This window comes from Oreochromis aureus, linkage group 17 (genome assembly GCF_013358895.1).
Source record: "Oreochromis aureus strain Israel breed Guangdong linkage group 17, ZZ_aureus, whole genome shotgun sequence".
Taxonomy (NCBI): Eukaryota; Metazoa; Chordata; class Actinopteri; order Cichliformes; family Cichlidae; genus Oreochromis; species Oreochromis aureus.
In genome coordinates, this window is record NC_052958.1 from 2,611,381 (window position 1) to 2,630,410 (window position 19,030).

The window sequence follows — 19,030 nt, forward strand, 5'->3', positions numbered from 1 at the left end:
ACCTGGAAGCACAGTCAGGAATGGCGTTGCACCGATCTTATCTGCAGCGTAAATATGACCTTCATGGAAGAGTCATTGGGAAAAGTCTGTTCCTGTGACCTCCCCATAAAAATCTGCACTACAAGTCTGCAAATGAGCATTGAAACAAGCCTGTGGACTGTTTCAATGTCGTTGTACCCTGTACAATGACAATAAAGGCTATTCTATTCTATTCTATGAACTAAAAACAGGAGTTTCTAAGGGCCCTGAGTAAAGACGCTGCAGCAAGTGGCACGGGGAACATTTCAGTGGTGAGATAAAGAATGGTTTGTAGGCAAACAACGATAGTTTAACCACTTCTGATCACACTGCCGGTTCTCTCTAGAAACAAAAGCTAAAGGTTTAGACACGGTCCTCGCCGTCCACTGGCTGGACTGAGCATCAGCAGAAGTTTGTCCCAGAAAGTTGATTCTGTTCATCTGGAAGTTTTCAGTGGGAGAAACGTTTCATCATCATCCAGGTGACTCCTTCAGTCTCAGCTGACTGCAGGTTTCCTTATAACCAGTACATTTGCACAATGACTGACACTAGCACCACTGAATGAACAACAGGCTGTGAGGTCAGCTCCTTGATCATTAATATAAAAATTGTCATGATCATTGATCAATGCCCATGAGCACCATTCACATTGTTTATTCAGTGGGCTAGTTTCAGTCTTAGCACTGCAGCCCTCCACTCCAAAAAAACCCTACAAAAACCCCACATAACCAGAAGGGACTCAAAACCTTTAAAAGCTGTGACAGTTACCTAACAGAGTGGTACCACGCACGGACCATATGAGGTGCCCGAACATTTGCTTAAGGCTCTTTTTCCTATTTGTAATTTTGAAACTGTGAAAGACTGAAGTTAAAAAGTTTTTCCATCTTTTCTGAAATCATCACCACGTCGTCTTGAATGGATGCCTGAGAATGAAACCTAACATGGCACCGTGTGGATGAAATTTTTTTGGTAACACTACTACAGTACAGTACATCCAGGCAGTTAAAAATGCACATAACGAGGGTTCAGCACGCACAGGCACGCAAACTGGCTGCTGAAATCTTGGCAACAGCTGCTTAGCAGCAGAGACGCTGAGGGAGCTTGTTGCTCGTTTGACTTGTTTCTTTGTTTTACTGGATGATTGTGCAACTGCAGGAAGGAGAGAAGGAGAGGAATCTGCTGATTGCTATCCATCCACTTCCCGTCCATCACCCCAGGGTGCAGCTGTGTGTTTTTGGAGCCTGTGGAAATGGGTACAGACTGCTCCCAGGATGTGCTGATTGGTGGCAACTGGGCTGGTTTTGCATTCCAGAGTGCGCCACGGACAGAGAGGCTTCCCTCAAACTACTGCGACACATTTGTCACGTCAAAGAGCGTCCAAGTGTCAGTGACGCACATCGACAGTGTGTACACAGGGAAGGGCTGCTGTGCTGCTTCTCTGTGTTACGTAACAGCCTACATGTGTTTGACAGGTAGTTAATGCATGCCCCCGGGAGACACTAATGATTTGCACTCAACTGAAAATAGGACCACGTGATGATGTGCTGCACGGTGAGATGTTCTAAAGCAGAGTATCATGTGATTAGCTGGAGCAGAAAGCCTCCGATTGTATTCCCTCCCTAGCTGACTCTGATGGTGCTAAGAACATTTAGCAAAAAGAATAACAATAGTAACAATAAAGATGAAAATGGTTACATTTGTATTCATGTTTCCCTCACCAGTCCTGCCAATAAGCACAGAGAAATCTTTCTTTGTCACACTGATGCGGAGAAAGAATTCAAATTACTGATCAATAAGAAGGTTTTTAAAGTGTCCAATAAACATAAAGAGCAAGTGAAGGTGGTGAGTTCAATGTAACGCAACGCATATAGACAAAAATTTGTATTTTAATAACATTAAGCACGAGAGGGAAAAATAAAAGCTTCTATTACTGAAGGAGACCGATCTGCCTTATCAGGCACAAAGCAGTTTCTCTTCAGCACTCGAGTATAATGAACAGAAAATTAACTAATGTAACGCCCGAGGCTTTCCTGTGCTGAACGATGTGTTGTTCCCCACAGGTTTACGAAACGGCAGAGCGGCGTTTCCCTCCGGATGCTCCGTGTGACCAAGTTACATAAAACTAATGTGTAAATTTCATTACCTGAGACGACGCCAGAAGGAGTGACCGCTAAATCTGTCGAGTGAGTCACCGAAACATGCGAGAAACGATATGAAAGTTAAACACGGACGTGGCTAATGTGTGAACAAGCATTCAGTGATAACTGAGTCATTCGATTATCAGCTGCGGTAACCAACAGCCATGCTGCTCTGCACTAAAAGCCATCAGGCATCAACCTGACGGCACGTCTGCAAGTGAAAAATAACCAGGTGCGCTATCATCATCAGACGGATGACTCCATAAAAACAAAACAGGTGTTTTCAAACAACTGCAGGGAAAATGAATGAAAGAGCAGAAGCAGGGCTTCGTGGATTTGAATGTTATGTTGCAGCTCAGTTTCCAAGCTGAGCTGCAGGACATCACATTCATTCAGTTAAAGGACCAGATGTTACAATCCCTGATAATGCATTGCTTCAAATGGACAAAGTCTTGAGGGATGGCAGCCCAGAAACTTTACCAGCGGGACACATCGTTGTGTGCCTCAACTTCACAGGGTGTTTCGGTCTTTTACCCAAGATAATCTGCCATTTTTTTACCTTTCTTAGTTAGGTTTAGGGATTAGAGATCTGATCTAGATTATCATATTAAAATTTGGGACACATCGTCAGTAGTGGACCTTCACTAGACACCCTCATCCAAGGAGGCCCTGCCAGGGTTGATCAGGCCCCGGACTGTGTCACTGGTTTATGTTAAATTGTTTTTTCTCTTCTTCTTTCTGCTGTTTAGTTTTCTACAGTTTATTTTCTTCTATCTATTCACTGCAACTGAGAAGTAATACTAACCTCTTTAATACTTATGGAGCCTCACTTCTTCAAAGGGATAGAAAAGGTGATAGAGAGAAGTAAGACAAAAGAGACAAGATAGGAGAGAGCAGAGAGGAGAGCCGGAAGGGGGGGCGCCTGATCTGGCTTCCCACACCTCCCTGCTGGATCGGGCTGTACGCTCTACCTCCCCACTGCCTCCCAGAAAAGGGAAGAAGAGCAGAGGGGAGAAGAGCGGAACATTTTTTTATTCTTTCATTCCTGCTTTTAGTTTCACTACCATGAGGTTAACTGAACAGTCCCCAGGAGGCCCTGAGACAGCTGTATCAGTCAACCAGCAAAACTTCTAATGTTATCTTTTACCCTTTTGACGCCCCCTGTTGGGGCAGGCCCACCACGGGTCGATCAATCCTGGGCGTGTGTCTCGTGGTTAGCTGACTGACTGACTGACTGCCCAAGTGATGTCAGCCCTCTTTAGCCACAGCCAGTGACTGGTCCTCTCAGCAGTGTTAGCTAATTCTCTTACAGCCTGCCGCTGCGCCTGTCCTCTGATCCCAATCTTTCTAAGCAGTTTTGCTGTTGTACTGGCTGCACCCCACTTCCACCAGGCGCACCTTGATCTTCCAGCCTCTGTCCTCTGCCTCAGCTGCCAAGTTGGCATATCACAGCTTCTTAAGCTCAAATGCTTCCTCAACTGCATCCTCCCACGGTACCGTCAGCTCAAAATATGACACAAATTTGTTCAAAATCTAGATGGCTTTCAGAAGCACATGTGCACATGTGACTGCCCACAAGCTTTGTGCTCGATTTGCACAATATCCTTTCTTACTAAACACAGAATGGCATTCCTGTATCAAATAACATTACTACAGTAAACCAGAAAGCAGTACCCTTATTCCTGGTTCTTCTATGCCAGTGCAGAGTAACAGCCCTATCACTGATTATCTTTAAATTTGTTTTATTATAGTATTATAAAAAGTATGTTATCGAGAATGATAAGCAACACAGAACACAACGCTCCTGGAGCGCGCCTCCCCGAGGCCTTATATAACTCGTGACATAATACCACTGCGCTCAGCAAAGAAATCAAATATTTAACACTGCCGGCAATGCGCTCGCTAAGTGAAGTCCTAGATTGGTTCACGGCGAATGTAACAAATAAAACATTTAGGATCAAAACAAAGAGCCTGTCAGTGGTGATCTGTGGCAACAAAAGCCGGAACGATGTGACTGCCGAGTGCCTGCACAGCTCTTCTGGGAAGTGACACGGCATATGCTGTCTTTAAACACTAAATAAAACATTTGACTTCACATCCAGGCAAGAAAGTCACTGAAATACAGGAAAGTCATCTGATAATGCTTTCAGCTCTGATGACACAATAAGCAAGATCGAGCACAAAACGAGTCATCTATACGAGGGGTGTCCAACTCCAGGCCTCGAGGGCCGGTGTCCTGCAGGTTTTAGATGTGTCCTTGAACCAACAGCTGATTTAAATGGCTAAATGACCTCCTCAACATGTCTTGAAGTTCTCCAGAGGCCTGGTAATGAACTCATCATCTCATTCAGGTGTGTTGACCCAGGGTGAGATCTAAAACCTGCAGGACACCGGGCCTCCCCTGATCTATATGAAATCATCCATAAATGTTTAATAGACTGAAGACAAAATCAATCCTAATAACAGTGATGGCTGGAGTGATGTCACGATCTGAGTCAGACAGCAGTGTTGGGAGAGAACAAATAACTGACAGTTGAATACGTAAAACTGTGGCTCGTTTCCATGGCAGCTGACATCACAATGAACTGATGGGTGTAGCAGTTCTGCTTGTTTCTGTGTGTGTGGCTGACTTTTCATGTAAGATTAAAGTCTGTTTATTAAAACTTTAAAAATAGAAGCAGAAATTGAATAAAACCATCTGACAGTGATAAAATAATGTACGCGTGTATAAGAAACATATAGGCCTGGTAGCTTAAACGCTCTCAACCACGTTGAGGTTACAAGCAGACAAAAACGGTCCAAAATCTGTGACGTAATGATGACATTTATATCCTATAATATGTTCACTTTATGACAGTTTATGACGGGTATTTAAGATTGATGAGATAATCTCAGAGGAAGTGTAAATGTAAAGCTCATGTGTTACGTTACACGATATGTAACGAGGGCAGAGGTTGCTGTGGGCGTAGTCCTGAATTTAGCCCTTTGCTCAGCACTTCATCAGGCTCCTTGAAAGTCCGACCTACTTCAAATTTACATCTCAATAGATAATAGTGAGAGAGAGCTCAGCTTAAAATAAGGTGTTGAATCCAAAGGCAGCTTAATGAGGTGACACAAAACTCAATTCACTCGTGACCCTTCTTTTACTTTATGAGACTGTACAGGAGTTCTGCTAAATCTCCAAGATTCAAATGAAGCTGCTGGGTTACTAAACACTGATCTGCTGTTTAGGCTTCATCCTGTGAGACGCATGTAGTTATGGCTCTGCAACTGACAAGGACACGCTAACTGCACCTATAAGCTAGCAGCTTAGTGGTTGCTAAGGTATGGCTAACAGATTTTCCCCAAGGAAATATATTAACAATGAGTTGCACAACTGTTTGGAAATGTTGGCATGACACAGTCATTGTAACAGCTACTCGCCTGGACACGCCGCAACAAAGAGCGCAAGAATTTCAAGAACATGCTTGAGTACAATACCTGGTAAGAAGGAAGTTATAGCTAATGGCACGTATCACTGGGTATGTGCGCAGCCACATCCCACTTTTACCAAGCTCCACAGCAGCCATTTACATTTACTCTTTCCAACAACAATAAAAATACAGTTATCGTGTTATGTAGATGAATATTTCCTACCTGTAGTCTGGTTGTGAAAAACAGTCGAGCAGGTCTTTGGCTGTTAACCTGGAATTCTCACTTAATATCTGAAACAGAAAGCAGTTTAAGTGAGCAAAAGCAAAACAGCACATTAAGAAGAGCTTAGCATGGCAAAGTCCAGTGCATCTAATTATGCACCAATAACTGTCATACGCCACTGACATTGTTGGAGTGGATGATGCTGAGCAGTGTCTGGACTTCTTCTAAGCCGGGAGCTGATAACAAGACACTGAAAACAGAAAAACACAATGTTAGAACTGATCTCTGTTACAAGAAAATCTCACTGGGATCGATACATTTCAATTTTCCTTGGCCAACTCAGGTTTGGGACCCTGGAGTCTGTCCCTTTTAAAACACAGTGACAGGTGAAGCCTGGACAGGTAACCAGTGCATCGCAGGGCTAACACAGAGGCAGCAGCACTGTCACATCAACACATACAGACAATTTAGTGTCACGAGTTAACCGTGCGTGTGTTCACATGGTTGTGAAAGGAAACCAGAGCACGCAGAGGAAACCACAGTAACAAAGATTACATTTACCTAAGAAGCCTCTACCCTGCTCTGCCTCAACCTTCCAATCACTCACAAGTCAGTTACAATGATTACTTTACCTTCAGCAGTGAGTCCCTGGATCTGTACAGCATGTTACATGATCTCGACAATGTAATAAAGGCTAAATATCAAAAGGAACAACATTCGCTCGGGTTCATGAACCATGACAAAGAGCCTCCCAGACACACTGATCAGTGCGCAACACAAAGGCCCGGACCCAGCGCTCGTCTCTGACCGGTTAGAACTGATTTTATGGACATAGGGAGACCACCAAATATTTGGAAGATGGTTTTAACCGGTGTGTAAACGATTTCACTAATTTGCTCATATTAAAATTGTGCCAGACAAAATGAGTTTGTAGTTCCATGTTTTATCCGCGCATTCATCCACAACCGTGCATCTGAATAAAATGCAAAAATGCAAACCCGCACTGTCATTAACTGCATTACTCTGACGCACACGGGGATAATGCAGAGTGACAAACAAAAAGACAGCAAGGAACGGCAGCAGAGCAATGAGGATGGAGGGATAGGAAATGGGAGAAAATGGTAGGAAATGACAGCGTCCTAAATTATCCATATCTAGTGTCCGCAGAATGAGAAAAATGAAAAAGAGGAAGACGGAGCGATAGCGTGCATGGAATGACTCATAGCTCTGCTCAAACACATGAAAATGAGCCCGGCTGTCTCCTAGGCAACCGTGTTGTTCGTGCAGCCCAATACACACATGCATGCGTACGGACTGGCGCAGATTTACACACAAACACACAGATTCCTGCTGATAATAATCCATAGGAATGTCAATCCTGCAGTGATTCATATTTATAATATTTGTTATGCTCTGAGCTGGCAGACATCAAGTTTAAGAGTCTTTAAGAGTCGTTAATCGTGACCTGACTCGACACGCTTCACACTAATGTGGAAATGCATTCACAGCAATATCACTCAGTCTGACAGAAGTTCACATTTTTGTTTCCAGCTTTTCACTTGACTCAAAGCACTCGTGTTATTCAGCCATTATATTCTGGTATGTACTTCTTAGATTTTTGTACAGACAGTATCCCAACTGATGAATTCACCGTGTGTTTACTTTACTAATCTATTTAAAGTGGCGCTTATTAGCCTCACACACGCCCACGGGTCCGAAAAGGACGCCGCTGTGGCACAGCGTGTCAGGAGGCTTTTGTACAGACAATATTATTTGCAGCTTCACCAGATCATATGTTAGATGTGATGTAATATCTTATGTAATAAGTCCCACCATTCAAAAACAATAAAAACAGACGAGCTCGGAGGGTTTAATGGTTTGAGTAACCATTGTGGGCTTTCAGGATATCGCACTGTGAGAAATTTGATATACTTTAAAACCACCACAGACTGTTTTATGTCACCACAAACATCGCGTCACTAGCAAAGCAAAAGCTTTTCTACACTGGTTTTGTAACTTGGAGTGTATCTGACACCAGGCTGAACATCAGGAGACACCTCGTCCTTTAGATGGCAGCGGTTTATTGCTACCTTCCCTCAAAGAGACCCAAATGTAACACTGAATGCTGTCCAGGAAATAAATAGTGAACAATTGTCACTTTTTGTGTCCCACGCACAGAAGCGAGGTGGGATTAACGAGGTTGACACCGAGCTCGATTCACAAGGAAACGGAAATGGAAGCGGTCAAATGGAAATCGACGATTCTTAACTTTGTTATGTCCACAAGCTCTTCCTGCTGCACCACGTGAAATGTCTTCCATGAAAAGAGCTGTTGTAGAATTTTCCTCACACCTGCTACAGCAGAATAAGTGGAATCGAGCGAATGGAAAACAAATTAAAAGCAGGTGACTGCAGCCGCATCGCTGCAGACGATTGTGATGATTCATGTTATGTAAACCTGAGAACAAACCAAAGACTGACTCGGCTCTTTCCCAGTGTGATAAGAACAGCTTTTTACATGTGAACGTACCACACGCTGACAACGCAGGCACAAGAATTTTTCTGAGAGTTCCTACCAGAAACTTCCTGCTACACTGAAGCACAGACTGTTGCGTCATGGGAAAGGTGACCAGGCAAAGCTACAAGGTCAAGGAGATTACAGCCTGTGCTGCGGTGCCAAATGAAGCCCGAGAGCAACGACAGCATAAAACACATGCGCACAGGAAGGAGAGGGGTGGCGGTTTAAGGGACTTCTTCGAAAAGATACTTGTTGAGGCAAAGGTGAGACACACCTGTGAAAGCATAAGGAAAGCGTGACAGGTTAAGCAAGATCAAACTCCTCTGTGGAGGTTACCGAAGCACACGGATCCAGATGTACCTTTAAGATTTGTGAAACACTGACTGTGACGCACACACAGCTAAAATCTAAAGAAGCAACAGGAAGGGGCCTCCAGCGGTATTTTTTTAACTGACATGACATACCTGCTGAAAGCTTGGAGCAGCTGCGAGACCATGGAGGACAGTTTGTGCAAGCAGGCCAAGGCATCCTGTGGTGGTGGAGCAGCTCCCTCTGGCTGAAGGTACTGCCTGGTGTGAGGGTCAAAGCCCAGAGCTTTGAACACCTCCAAGCTAAAACAAAACAGAAAGCAAAAGATTTCAGGGGGTCAGCAGAACGGAAAGAAAAACAAGACACACTTCAAAATAAACTGCAAAGTGTGTTTTTGTCCTGGCAAATGATTTCACGTCACTATGCACGGACTATTTTGTAATTCCTCCACATTTCGAAACACTTGGCTCTTATACTGTCATCACTGTACGGAGCTGCAGCTGAATGTGCTAACTTCTGAACTGATGGTGACACAGTTATTTACATAAATCCTAGCATATGTGCTAGTAAGTAATCCTAATATGGCATCTGCAGTATAATCCCAACACTCCAATAACAAACACGCCCACCTTAGTTGACACACGTGAGACCAGATGCTCTCAAACACGGCCCACACTTCCTGGTGAGAGTTTCCGTTATCGTCATCGTCATTCATCACAACGTCGGAGGCGGAAGATTCTCCCCCCGTTGGAAGATTTGGCTAAGAAACAATACGAAAAACAAACAAAAAAACTCAAATTGCTACATCTAATAAAAAAATGGGTAATGTTTAGCTCGTTATCCAACTTTTGAAATACTTACCTTACAATATACGTGACACAAACAGACACAACAACCACGATACATCATTGACTCTTCATGTGGCTGCAAACTGTCTCAACATACACATAAACCTATCAAGTCTTCAAATGCGCTCGAGCTGACCTGAGGCCGTAGCTTGTTCAAAATGTCGTCCAGTACAGCGATGGCTCGTGGAACATGCTTTGAACTTTTCGAAAAAGCGTTCACAAGCTCTTTGGCATCTTGAACGGCCTCTGAGATGGTTTCATGGTCCACCGTTTCACCTGAGAAAACACACACGCATGCATGCAGTATGGCCATTAGCTGACTGCACATAAAGGTTAATCCTCACCTAACTAAAATGTGCTAAATCAAATGAAGCTAAATGAACTCTGTTTTACATCACGTAACAAAAACTGAACTATTATGAAAGTGAGCTCTGTTGCAGAGCTGCTGTGTTCCTGTTATAATCAGGTGGAAACCTATAGAAGCGCAGAGTGAGCTTGCATGTGCACATACTCTGCACCATCCAAGAAAACGTACATCCACACATAGAAGGTTTACAGCACATCAACATTTTCCACAATAAACACACATTATTTTCTATAAATATGAAGGTCAGAGTCAGAGACTCTGCTGGCCTCTCTGCAGAGCAGCTACCATCACAGAGTCCAGAGGAGCGCTGCCTCCATCCTCAAAGACCCCACACACCCCCAACACGGACTGTTCACACTTCTGCCCTCCAGACAAAGGTTTAGGTGTGAAATCCAGAACGTCCCGACTCAACAACTCCGTCTTCCCCACTGCTATCAGACTCCTAAACAGCTGACCTACCTCAACTGCAATTTGCACGTCAGACATTTTGCACAGTAAGTTCATTTTGCACATTAAGCTCCTTGTACATCCATCTGTACATCTGCATACCACACTTGTCTTTCCTTACTTATTTTGTACTTATTTATCTCCCATTATTTTTTATCCTTATTTTCATCTTTATTTATCTTGTTCTTTTAAAAATCCCTTACCTAACTTGGCATTTGTGTATGGACAGCAAAGGAAGAATTTAATCACACAGAGAAATGCCAGTTCTTCTGTGCATATGACAATAAACACTTTGAATCTTGAAGAGTATGTTTTCATATATATGCATTCTTTTCTTACAGGCATTCTTTACAATAACATATCTATCAGGACGCTTACCCTCCCATTTCCAGCTGTAGCCCTAACAATGAGAATATTGTTACCTTACAGACGTCTATGAAGAGAGTCTGTCCTCACAAACACAGCTATTTTTAAAAAACAAACATCTAATAGACGTAATGCTTTCCCTAACTCTTACCCTAAACCTGACCACAATCCAACTGTAACCCTGACACTAAAGCCACATTTTGGGACCAGGGTTTTGGTCCCCATAAGGGCTGTTGGTATAGTAAACTTCCAATTTTTGGTCCCCACAAAGATATGAATACACGCTCACAGGCACACACACACACACACACACACCCACAGCCTTCTTAGGGGATACCAGAAAATCACATGCAGTACTTTTCCACTCCCAGATTTGTTCTTAGCCTCAGATACAGTTCATCCAGCCTTCCCTTCCTCCTTCTCCTCGCCCTTCTCGCAGCTTCCTGGCACAGAGCCAGGCTGTGTGGTACCAAGAAATCAAGCATGCGAACCAAGGATACACAAACACACACACAAACACACAGCAAGGGCAAAACTACACTGTTTAATCTATTAACATTTTTGCCTGGATTAAAAATTATTGGACAGCCAAACACAGGTGGACACAGAGCATGAGAAACAGTGTCACTGTCACACACGCACACACACACAGACATTCAGCACTGTAAGAATACACAAAGCGGATCCAGCAGTAAGACCCAGAAGTGCTGCAGTGGGCGACTCAGCATCTTTCTGACCCACATTTCCGTCTCCTACTTTAGCAGATGACCTGATTCTGCACGCAGTTCTTTAGGGTTCTAGCACAGTGCAGGGCGGACAACATCACACCCCCACAGTGGAAGGCTTACATTCGAGGGATGACTCAGTATTTCACCACCGCTCTCTGCCAAGGTGCAGGGAAAGCACCGTTTTCCATACAAATAATGCAGAGTATCGGAAATTGGACATTTCATCGCCTAACAATGTAACATTTTGCATAACTGACTATCAGAAAGCTTCAGCTTATAACACTGAAATGACTACAGAGCTACAATAATTATATAGTATTTGCCTTTATACACATTAAATTCTGCTGTTTACTCTCAGGGCAATCTTGACATCAGCTCCTAGGAAACTGTCATCATCACGCTTTCATCTAGAATGTCTGATTCTATCAAGCCCGCGAGATCCAAGAAACAGACGTGATGTCCTCCACAACAATGCTGCCTGCTAAATCTTCAAATCAGCACACAAGACTCCAAAATAAGGCTAATAACAGACTCACTATTCGTAACCACTGCAGTATATAAGAGTATATTTTCACCTGTATTCGTGCTTACCCGAGTTGAAAAATTTGATGAGCTTTAAAACAGTTTGCTCCTTCCTCCGTGGGACAAGGAGGCCAAAAACAGCAATCCAGTGCTTTTTTATACACTGCAAGACATCCTGAAGTGTCCACGGTGGCTTTAAATAAACGATCTGTTAACGCAAAGAATGATATCATGAAACAATTACTTACATTACAGTTTTATATGCAGAATGAACAGGTCACTTATGAGGAGCTCATCAATCACCGTACCCATGCATGTACAGTGCATATCTACCTCTTGTATCTAAAGTAACTTCTTATATTATAACAGCATATTGATACAACCTAACATTTAACTAATGAACCTGTGTTTTTAGTGTCAGTGATGAGAAATTCCCCATATTTATTTATTTTACCTCTAGCCAGAGGTCATCATAAGCAGCCTTCATCTCCACTTGCAAAACTTCAGACAGCACCTCCCTCAGACAGTCTTCTAATGCAGAAATGCATCCGCTGAGGTCCCTAACTGTCCTCTCCTCGTCTCCTTCATTGAGCTGCTTGCTGTCTGTGATCAGTTTCATACAAGTATGTTATATGTTTGAGTGATTTTAGGCAGTAGATACAGAGCACATACGAGTAAATGACTAGAAATGAACATCTGTAATACTAACTCAGTGTACTTCTTGTGTACAGTTAATATAGGAAGGGAGGGAAGAAAAACAGGAAGTGCATGTGTTACGGGGGATTCATAGTACATAGATAGTATGTGCCATCAACTACTGCATGATGATGAAGCAACACATTAACCTCCGGCTCACCTTTCTGTAGGACTCCCACATAAAAGCCTGCTTTCTCTTGTCCATGTGACTGAACTGGTGGGCAACTCGTGCTCAGCGTTGGTGATAAGACCTGAGGGTTATTGCGCGGTGGCACAGAAGCCTGAATGTCTGCAGTGATCTGAAGGCTATGTCTGGATCTCCCAACCTCTGCCTCCAAGTCAGTCTTGCAGAGTGCCTTCACCCCACTCAGGAGGGCTTTACTGCACAGATTCTTATCATTGCTGAAGATGACAGAATGGAAGCATGTTTTTAATCAGGGGGCAGTGATAAAGCAGACTGCATTAAGACAATTTATTTCCACAGACATCCACACTCATTATCCACTCACTGTGTAACACTGAAACGCTGTCTGCCCGCTAATTTGATTTAGCAAAACAATCGATGACTACAGCAGGAAACAGCGCATGGAAATAGGTCAAAATCATGAAAACAAAACAAAATAGCTGCGTCATAAAATCTGAGCCAATAAGTTGCTAAACTACACTCACATTCCCGTGCTCAGCACATCTATTCTTTGCCAATAGCTGTCTGGCCCTCTCTTTCTTTCTCTCATCCCAACTGGAACTATCTGGCTGGACCCACTCACAGTCACATGCATGTGCATTATCAGCAGAGGACACACTCTGCAGCAGCAGCAGTTTACTGTAGGGGGGGAGGAGGGAGAACTCACGTGCATAAGGTGAGAGCACACTCTGGGTACAGACTCTGGTACTGCAGGCAGCACTGCAGCACTCTGTCATCGTTATTCTCAGTAGTCAGACCATCTGCATACAGTGAGAGAGACAGGAAGACAGTGAGACACAGACATGATGCTTATTTCATGTGTACACACAGGACACCAAACAAAGGACACGGTGTGTCATTCCCCTGTTAAAGACCAGTGAGACTCAACAATGAAAAGCACAAGATGGAGATTTCATGCCTCTTTTATAAGAGATACTGAAGGCGTATAGGCTCCAAAATCAAGTGAAAATATCTCTTCCTCATCTCCTTTGTCATAACTTGTTTAAAATGTAACAAAATATTGACACAGCAATGAATGCATGGATACAATGTGCCCTTGAGATGTTTACAATGTATATGTATATTCTTGAGAAAGAGTTCAGCGTTAGTGCCACCTAGTGTCTGTGCAGAGGAGTCAAGCAATGGCTAAATACAGTCCGGACCAAAAGTTTAAGACCACTTGAAAAATGGCAAAAAATCCTATTTTGCATGGTTGGATGTTAACAAGGTTCCAAGCAGAGCTTCATCATGCAACAAGAAGAAATTATGGCACGTCCTCCACTGCAGCACGTGGAAAACATCTCAGGTGGGCTCTGCTTGTCATGCTGGTGACGTTGGAAACCATCAGGATTACATTACATCAAGGTTACATTTGTTCTCATCAGACAATAAAACTTTCTTCCACCTTTCAGTGTCCCATGTGTGGTGCTCTCTTGCAAAGTCCAAACAGTCAGTTCTGTGGCGTTCAAGGAGACGAGACTTTTAAAGACGTGTTTTTTTTTGTTTTTGAAGCCCTTCAGTCTCAGATGCCGTCTGATGGTTATTGGGCTGCAGTCGGCACCAGTAACGGCCTTAATTTGGGTCGAGGATCGTCCAGTGTCTTGACGGACAGCTGATTGGATCCTCTGGCTCGGTGCTGGTGACATTTTTTTGGATCTTCCACTCGACTTTTTTGTTCCATAACCCTCAGGATCATTTAAGAAATTCCAAATGACCGTCTTACTGCGTCCCACCTCAGCAGTGATGGCGTGCTGTGAGAGACCCTGCTTATGCAGTTCAACAACCCGACCAGGTTCAAAAAGGGAACGTTTTTTACCTTTGCCATCAGAGCATCATGACAGTGTGACTGCCTGACAGAAAAGGACAATGAATCCACATTTCTGCGCAGATTTGGCCTTTTAAAGGCATGTGGTCCTAAACCGCTGATCAGCTGTAAAACAGCCTGTTTCAGTTTAACAGTTGTTTTCAATAAATTGCTCAAAAAAATGTTTCGTCTCACTCCCATTTCTTCTTGTTGCACGTTGAAGTTCTACTTGGAACCTTGTTCAGATCCAACCATGCAAAATAGGGTTTTTTGCCATTTTTTAGTGGTCTTAAACTTTTGATCGAGACTGTACCTGCTCTAACAGAGTAACAAACTGAAAAGAAGACTATTCTGTTGTAATGGATAGAAGGTTTTCATGTGCTCGCTGTTGTCGAGGGTGACGGTGACATTTATTTATTTATCAAGTCAACAATTCACCCGACAGCCTATCAGGCAGCTCTCATATGGGCTAATAGATGTGTAATAGAGGTGAAGTTTCCACTCACTGCTGCTCTCTGCGGCCTGCTGCATAGATTGGCCCCACAGGCGAGGTTCCCGGCTTTTCAAACACTTGTAAATGTAAGAGATGGCTGGAGTCGCCAGGTGGGCCACGGAGCCTGACAGGCCTCTTCCCATTTTTAGGGAGTCCATCTCCTGAAGCACCACCCAGGGGATGAGGATAATGGGAAAGCCCAGGCCTAACACAACATGAAGTAAACACAGAGCAAGCAGATAGTACTGATTAGTTTATCCATAAAGATACATTCTGAAAATGTGGAAGTGTTCATTATGTTTTTTTTTTTAATTTTCTGTTCAGTTTTCTTGTAACTGTATTGATCCTGGAATGAAATAATTTTTGGGGAGCAGATGTGTGATCATAAAGTCTGAAAACTAAATCTCCCCTCACAGTCCGAACACGTTATGTTAGGGGAAGCAAAAATGCAATACGCTGCTCTATGGAGACAATATTCAAGATTAAAGGCTAAATACACGGCTTGAAGATGACTTATTTAACTCATGACTGAAAAATTACAACATTTAGTAAAAAACCTTAACAACATGAAATGTTATAAATCATTCTACAAAACACCGTTAATACTAATTACTGCTTTAATAGCAAATTATAGCGTGAAACACCTCCGAGGCCATGAGAGCGGATCTTTTTCACATAATCCAGGTGACTGAGGAGAACGTTTGTGTCGAGAACAAGGATTAGGTCCTGCTGAGACGACTTTTTGCCTGTGAAGAAAAAAAACATTGGATCGAATTCAGTAATTTCTTGCTTACTGTTAAATTATGAAAACAATAAATAAAATCACACAAAGTATAATATTACTTTCCACATCATCTATATGTGGAAACTCGAATTCAGAAAATACTTAAGACTAACACTAGCTGAGCATCTCAGCTGTCTTATCAGTTGTCCATTTTGTTAGATTAATAACTTAATCCATGAGTCAGATGTTAAAATATATAAATCAGATGCTTATTTCGTAATCTTTATATGTCACACAAGAACTAATAAAAAAAGGTGAAATTATGGATTAAGTTACAAGTGGGTTAGATGTGTTAAACTGTTTCTGCCACTGGGGGGAGGAAAAGCATCCACAAACTGAAACTTGGGATTATTACTTACTCAGATGTTTGAATTAGTGAGTTGAAAGTTGACATACTTGACTTGAAATTTTGAAATAATAACCAAAAACTCCTCAAAGTGTGATTTAAAATTTAACACATGATGAGTGTACAAAATTGGAACGTTTTTAGGAAAAAGACAACGCTTACGTACCTGCAGGTCCTTCTTCGGGACAATCTATGTCCATAGCGGTGAGTTCCCCATAGCTCTTCAAGACATTCACCTCCAATCTCTTCTCAGAGCGGGCAAGATGAAGCTCTTCAACCACTTGCATCTGTGGAAAAAACCATCCATTTAAAAATAAACATCGATCCTTCAACTCCTTCTTACTGTTTTAAATGAGTGATCCCAAAAGGTTGATTCTGTTCATCTGGACAATAAGAACTGAAACCAGCCCACTGAATGATTGTTCATTCAGTGGGCTGGTTTATTGTGGAAATGTACTGTTTATAAGGTTGGGAAAACCTGCAGTCAGCTGAGACTGAAGAAGTCACTTGGATGAGTGACAAAACGTTTCTGCCATTGAGGATGCTAGGTCCAGATGACTGAGCATGGATCAACATTAAATGAGTGATGTTACCTTGTTAGTGTTGGTATCAGGTGTCTGCAGGAGCTTGCCATACCCAGAAGGTCTGGCATCTTTTCTTTCAAATTTTAACCTTGGTTCAAGATCGGAACAACTTTGGGTTCGTTGCATGGCTAGGATTAATCGTTAAGAGCTTCCGGTTCTTAACGGCAGGTTTTGTTTTGTTTTTGTTTTTCCCAATATGATTTAAACGATCCCTGCGGTAATCTTTTTTTTTATAATAGTGGAGATTGCTTTTAAATATGGAAACGGGGGTAGTCACGAGAAGTAAGAGAGTCACAACTCCGACAGATGAGGAAACAGAAAAGCCACGTGGATAGGAGCTACTCTCCTGAACGAAGGTTAGCCGCAGAGGGCATGGATACAGCTGAGCCCACCCTCCTGAATATCCCGAAAGAGCTACGTGACTTTAGAAAAGACAACAACGAACAATAGGCGGATATTACACGTGAGTTAAGAGGAGTTGATGCTAGAGTGGAAGAGGCAGAGGGACGAATCGAAGAGACTGAGATCGTCGTTAATTAAGAGACGGGACGTCAAGCTAGCCTAGAAGCGCGGCTGGTCGAGCGCGCAGAGACAACCTTTGGATATATGGAATATGTGAAGATTAAGAAAGGGCCGACATAATTACATTTTTGGACAATTCATTGAAAAACGCGCTGGGCTTTCCCAGTGACCAGACACTTGGAATTGAAAGAGCACATCGCGCTTTGACCGCAAAAAGCCCCGATCCATTGTGAAGTTTGGGAGCTCCCATATGAAAGAAGAGGTTCTTCGGAGAGCGTGGCAGAAGAAGGGGGTGTTCTACGAAGGGTACGCTTTTTCGTGGACGACGACTACCCCATTGAGGTCTTCAAAAGACGCAACGAATATCGCCGCGCTAAAACCCACAGCAACCCGACATCACGAACAGACTCCGTTGCCGTCCGCTTGGCGCGCGGTCACCACACCGAGAGAGCGGATCGTCAAGCCGGAGAGACGGCTGACCCTACGCAAGAAAGCCAACGCATCCACTTCAGAGAGAAGCTTCGGGTGTTCAGGAGAGATACTGAAGATTTCAGATTGTTTTACAAATCTGATATTACATCATGGCTTTGGTGACATTACTTAGTAGAGTGGTTAACTCGGTTTCTTACTTTTCTTTTTTCTCTCTGTCTTTGTAATATCTGTGGGGTTTTATTTTTAAAAGCTATGTTCAAAAATTTGGTCCTGTTAGACACAAACTTGTTAGGGTGTGGACATTAAGGGCAACGAGGGGAGGCTTACCCCCTACTGGGACCTGGACAACACAAGGTCATGCAGGGTCGGGTTTTTATTTTATTTATCCTAATCTCTGTTTTTGTTCAATGTTTGAGTTCATTATTTGTTCTGAGGGAGAGAAACTGTCCATGCACAAGTTTTAAGACAGAATTGAAAGGTATTTAGCAGTTTTTTTTTACCATACGATCATGCGGGACTTTAAGATGGTCTCATTTAATGTAAAAGGGATCTCAAGTCCGGTTAAAGAAGTAAGATATTATCGAAAAGAAAACGTGCAGCATCAGAACATGAGAAGCTGAAAAGAATTGGTTACAAAAGGGCATACTACTCATAAAAATGTACGGATGAGGGGAGTTGTGATATTAATATCACAAAAAGTACAATTTGAGTACATTTCTGAGGAGGCCAATAAAGAAGGGAAGCATACAGTAATCTCAGGGAAGGTCAGTGTAGTGATAAGCATTTGTAACGTCTAACCCCCCCACCCGGAAGTAAGTACAGTTTCTACAGAAAGATGTTTGACTTAATGACTGGACTGTTAGTCTGAGGAGGTGACTGCTCATGACAACATTAGACACTCATTGCATATCTTACATTATGTTCAACAAAACAAACTAGAGGCCTTATTGATGAGTGTCCATGCAGAGAAGGCCTTTGACTCAGTCAGCTGGGCTTTCTTCTATAAAGTTTTGGAACGAATGGGGATACATCATAATTTTATCCAGGTTATTCATACTTTGTATAATAAGCCATCTTAATAAGCCAGTTAATGGCCATCTGTCGCAGTCTGTTACATTGCAGTGTGGTACAAGGCAGGGACGCCCCCTTTTGCCGCTCCTCTTCTCCTTATAGAGCCACTTGCACAATGGTTAAGACAGACAGAAAGTATTAAAGGTATTCATATAAGTGGAGAAGACCACAAAGTGGCCCTATATGCAGATGATGTCTTGGTATATATATCTGAGCCT

General features: G+C 42.9%; 1 protein-coding gene across 6 annotated transcripts in view; it reads right to left on the reverse strand.

Annotated features, from left to right (window-relative positions):
- The window catches only part of swt1 (SWT1 RNA endoribonuclease homolog), a 46,251-nt gene that overhangs the window by 21,659 nt on the left and 5,562 nt on the right, over positions 1-19,030 (reverse strand). For all 6 annotated transcript variants that reach the window (XM_039601029.1, XM_031758696.2, XM_039601028.1 and 3 more), the window contains 12 exons: positions 16,370-16,490; positions 15,718-15,819; positions 15,087-15,278; positions 13,444-13,537; positions 12,753-12,994; positions 12,351-12,499; positions 11,966-12,104; positions 9,603-9,742; positions 9,248-9,378; positions 8,774-8,920; positions 5,976-6,042; positions 5,793-5,860 (listed from right to left, as the gene is read on the reverse strand). In XM_039601029.1, the coding sequence (XP_039456963.1) occupies positions 5,793-5,860; positions 5,976-6,042; positions 8,774-8,920; positions 9,248-9,378; positions 9,603-9,742; positions 11,966-12,104; positions 12,351-12,499; positions 12,753-12,994; positions 13,444-13,537; positions 15,087-15,278; positions 15,718-15,819; positions 16,370-16,490 (1,592 nt within the window). The remainder of the gene's footprint in view (positions 1-5,792; positions 5,861-5,975; positions 6,043-8,773; positions 8,921-9,247; positions 9,379-9,602; positions 9,743-11,965; positions 12,105-12,350; positions 12,500-12,752; positions 12,995-13,443; positions 13,538-15,086; positions 15,279-15,717; positions 15,820-16,369; positions 16,491-19,030) is intronic.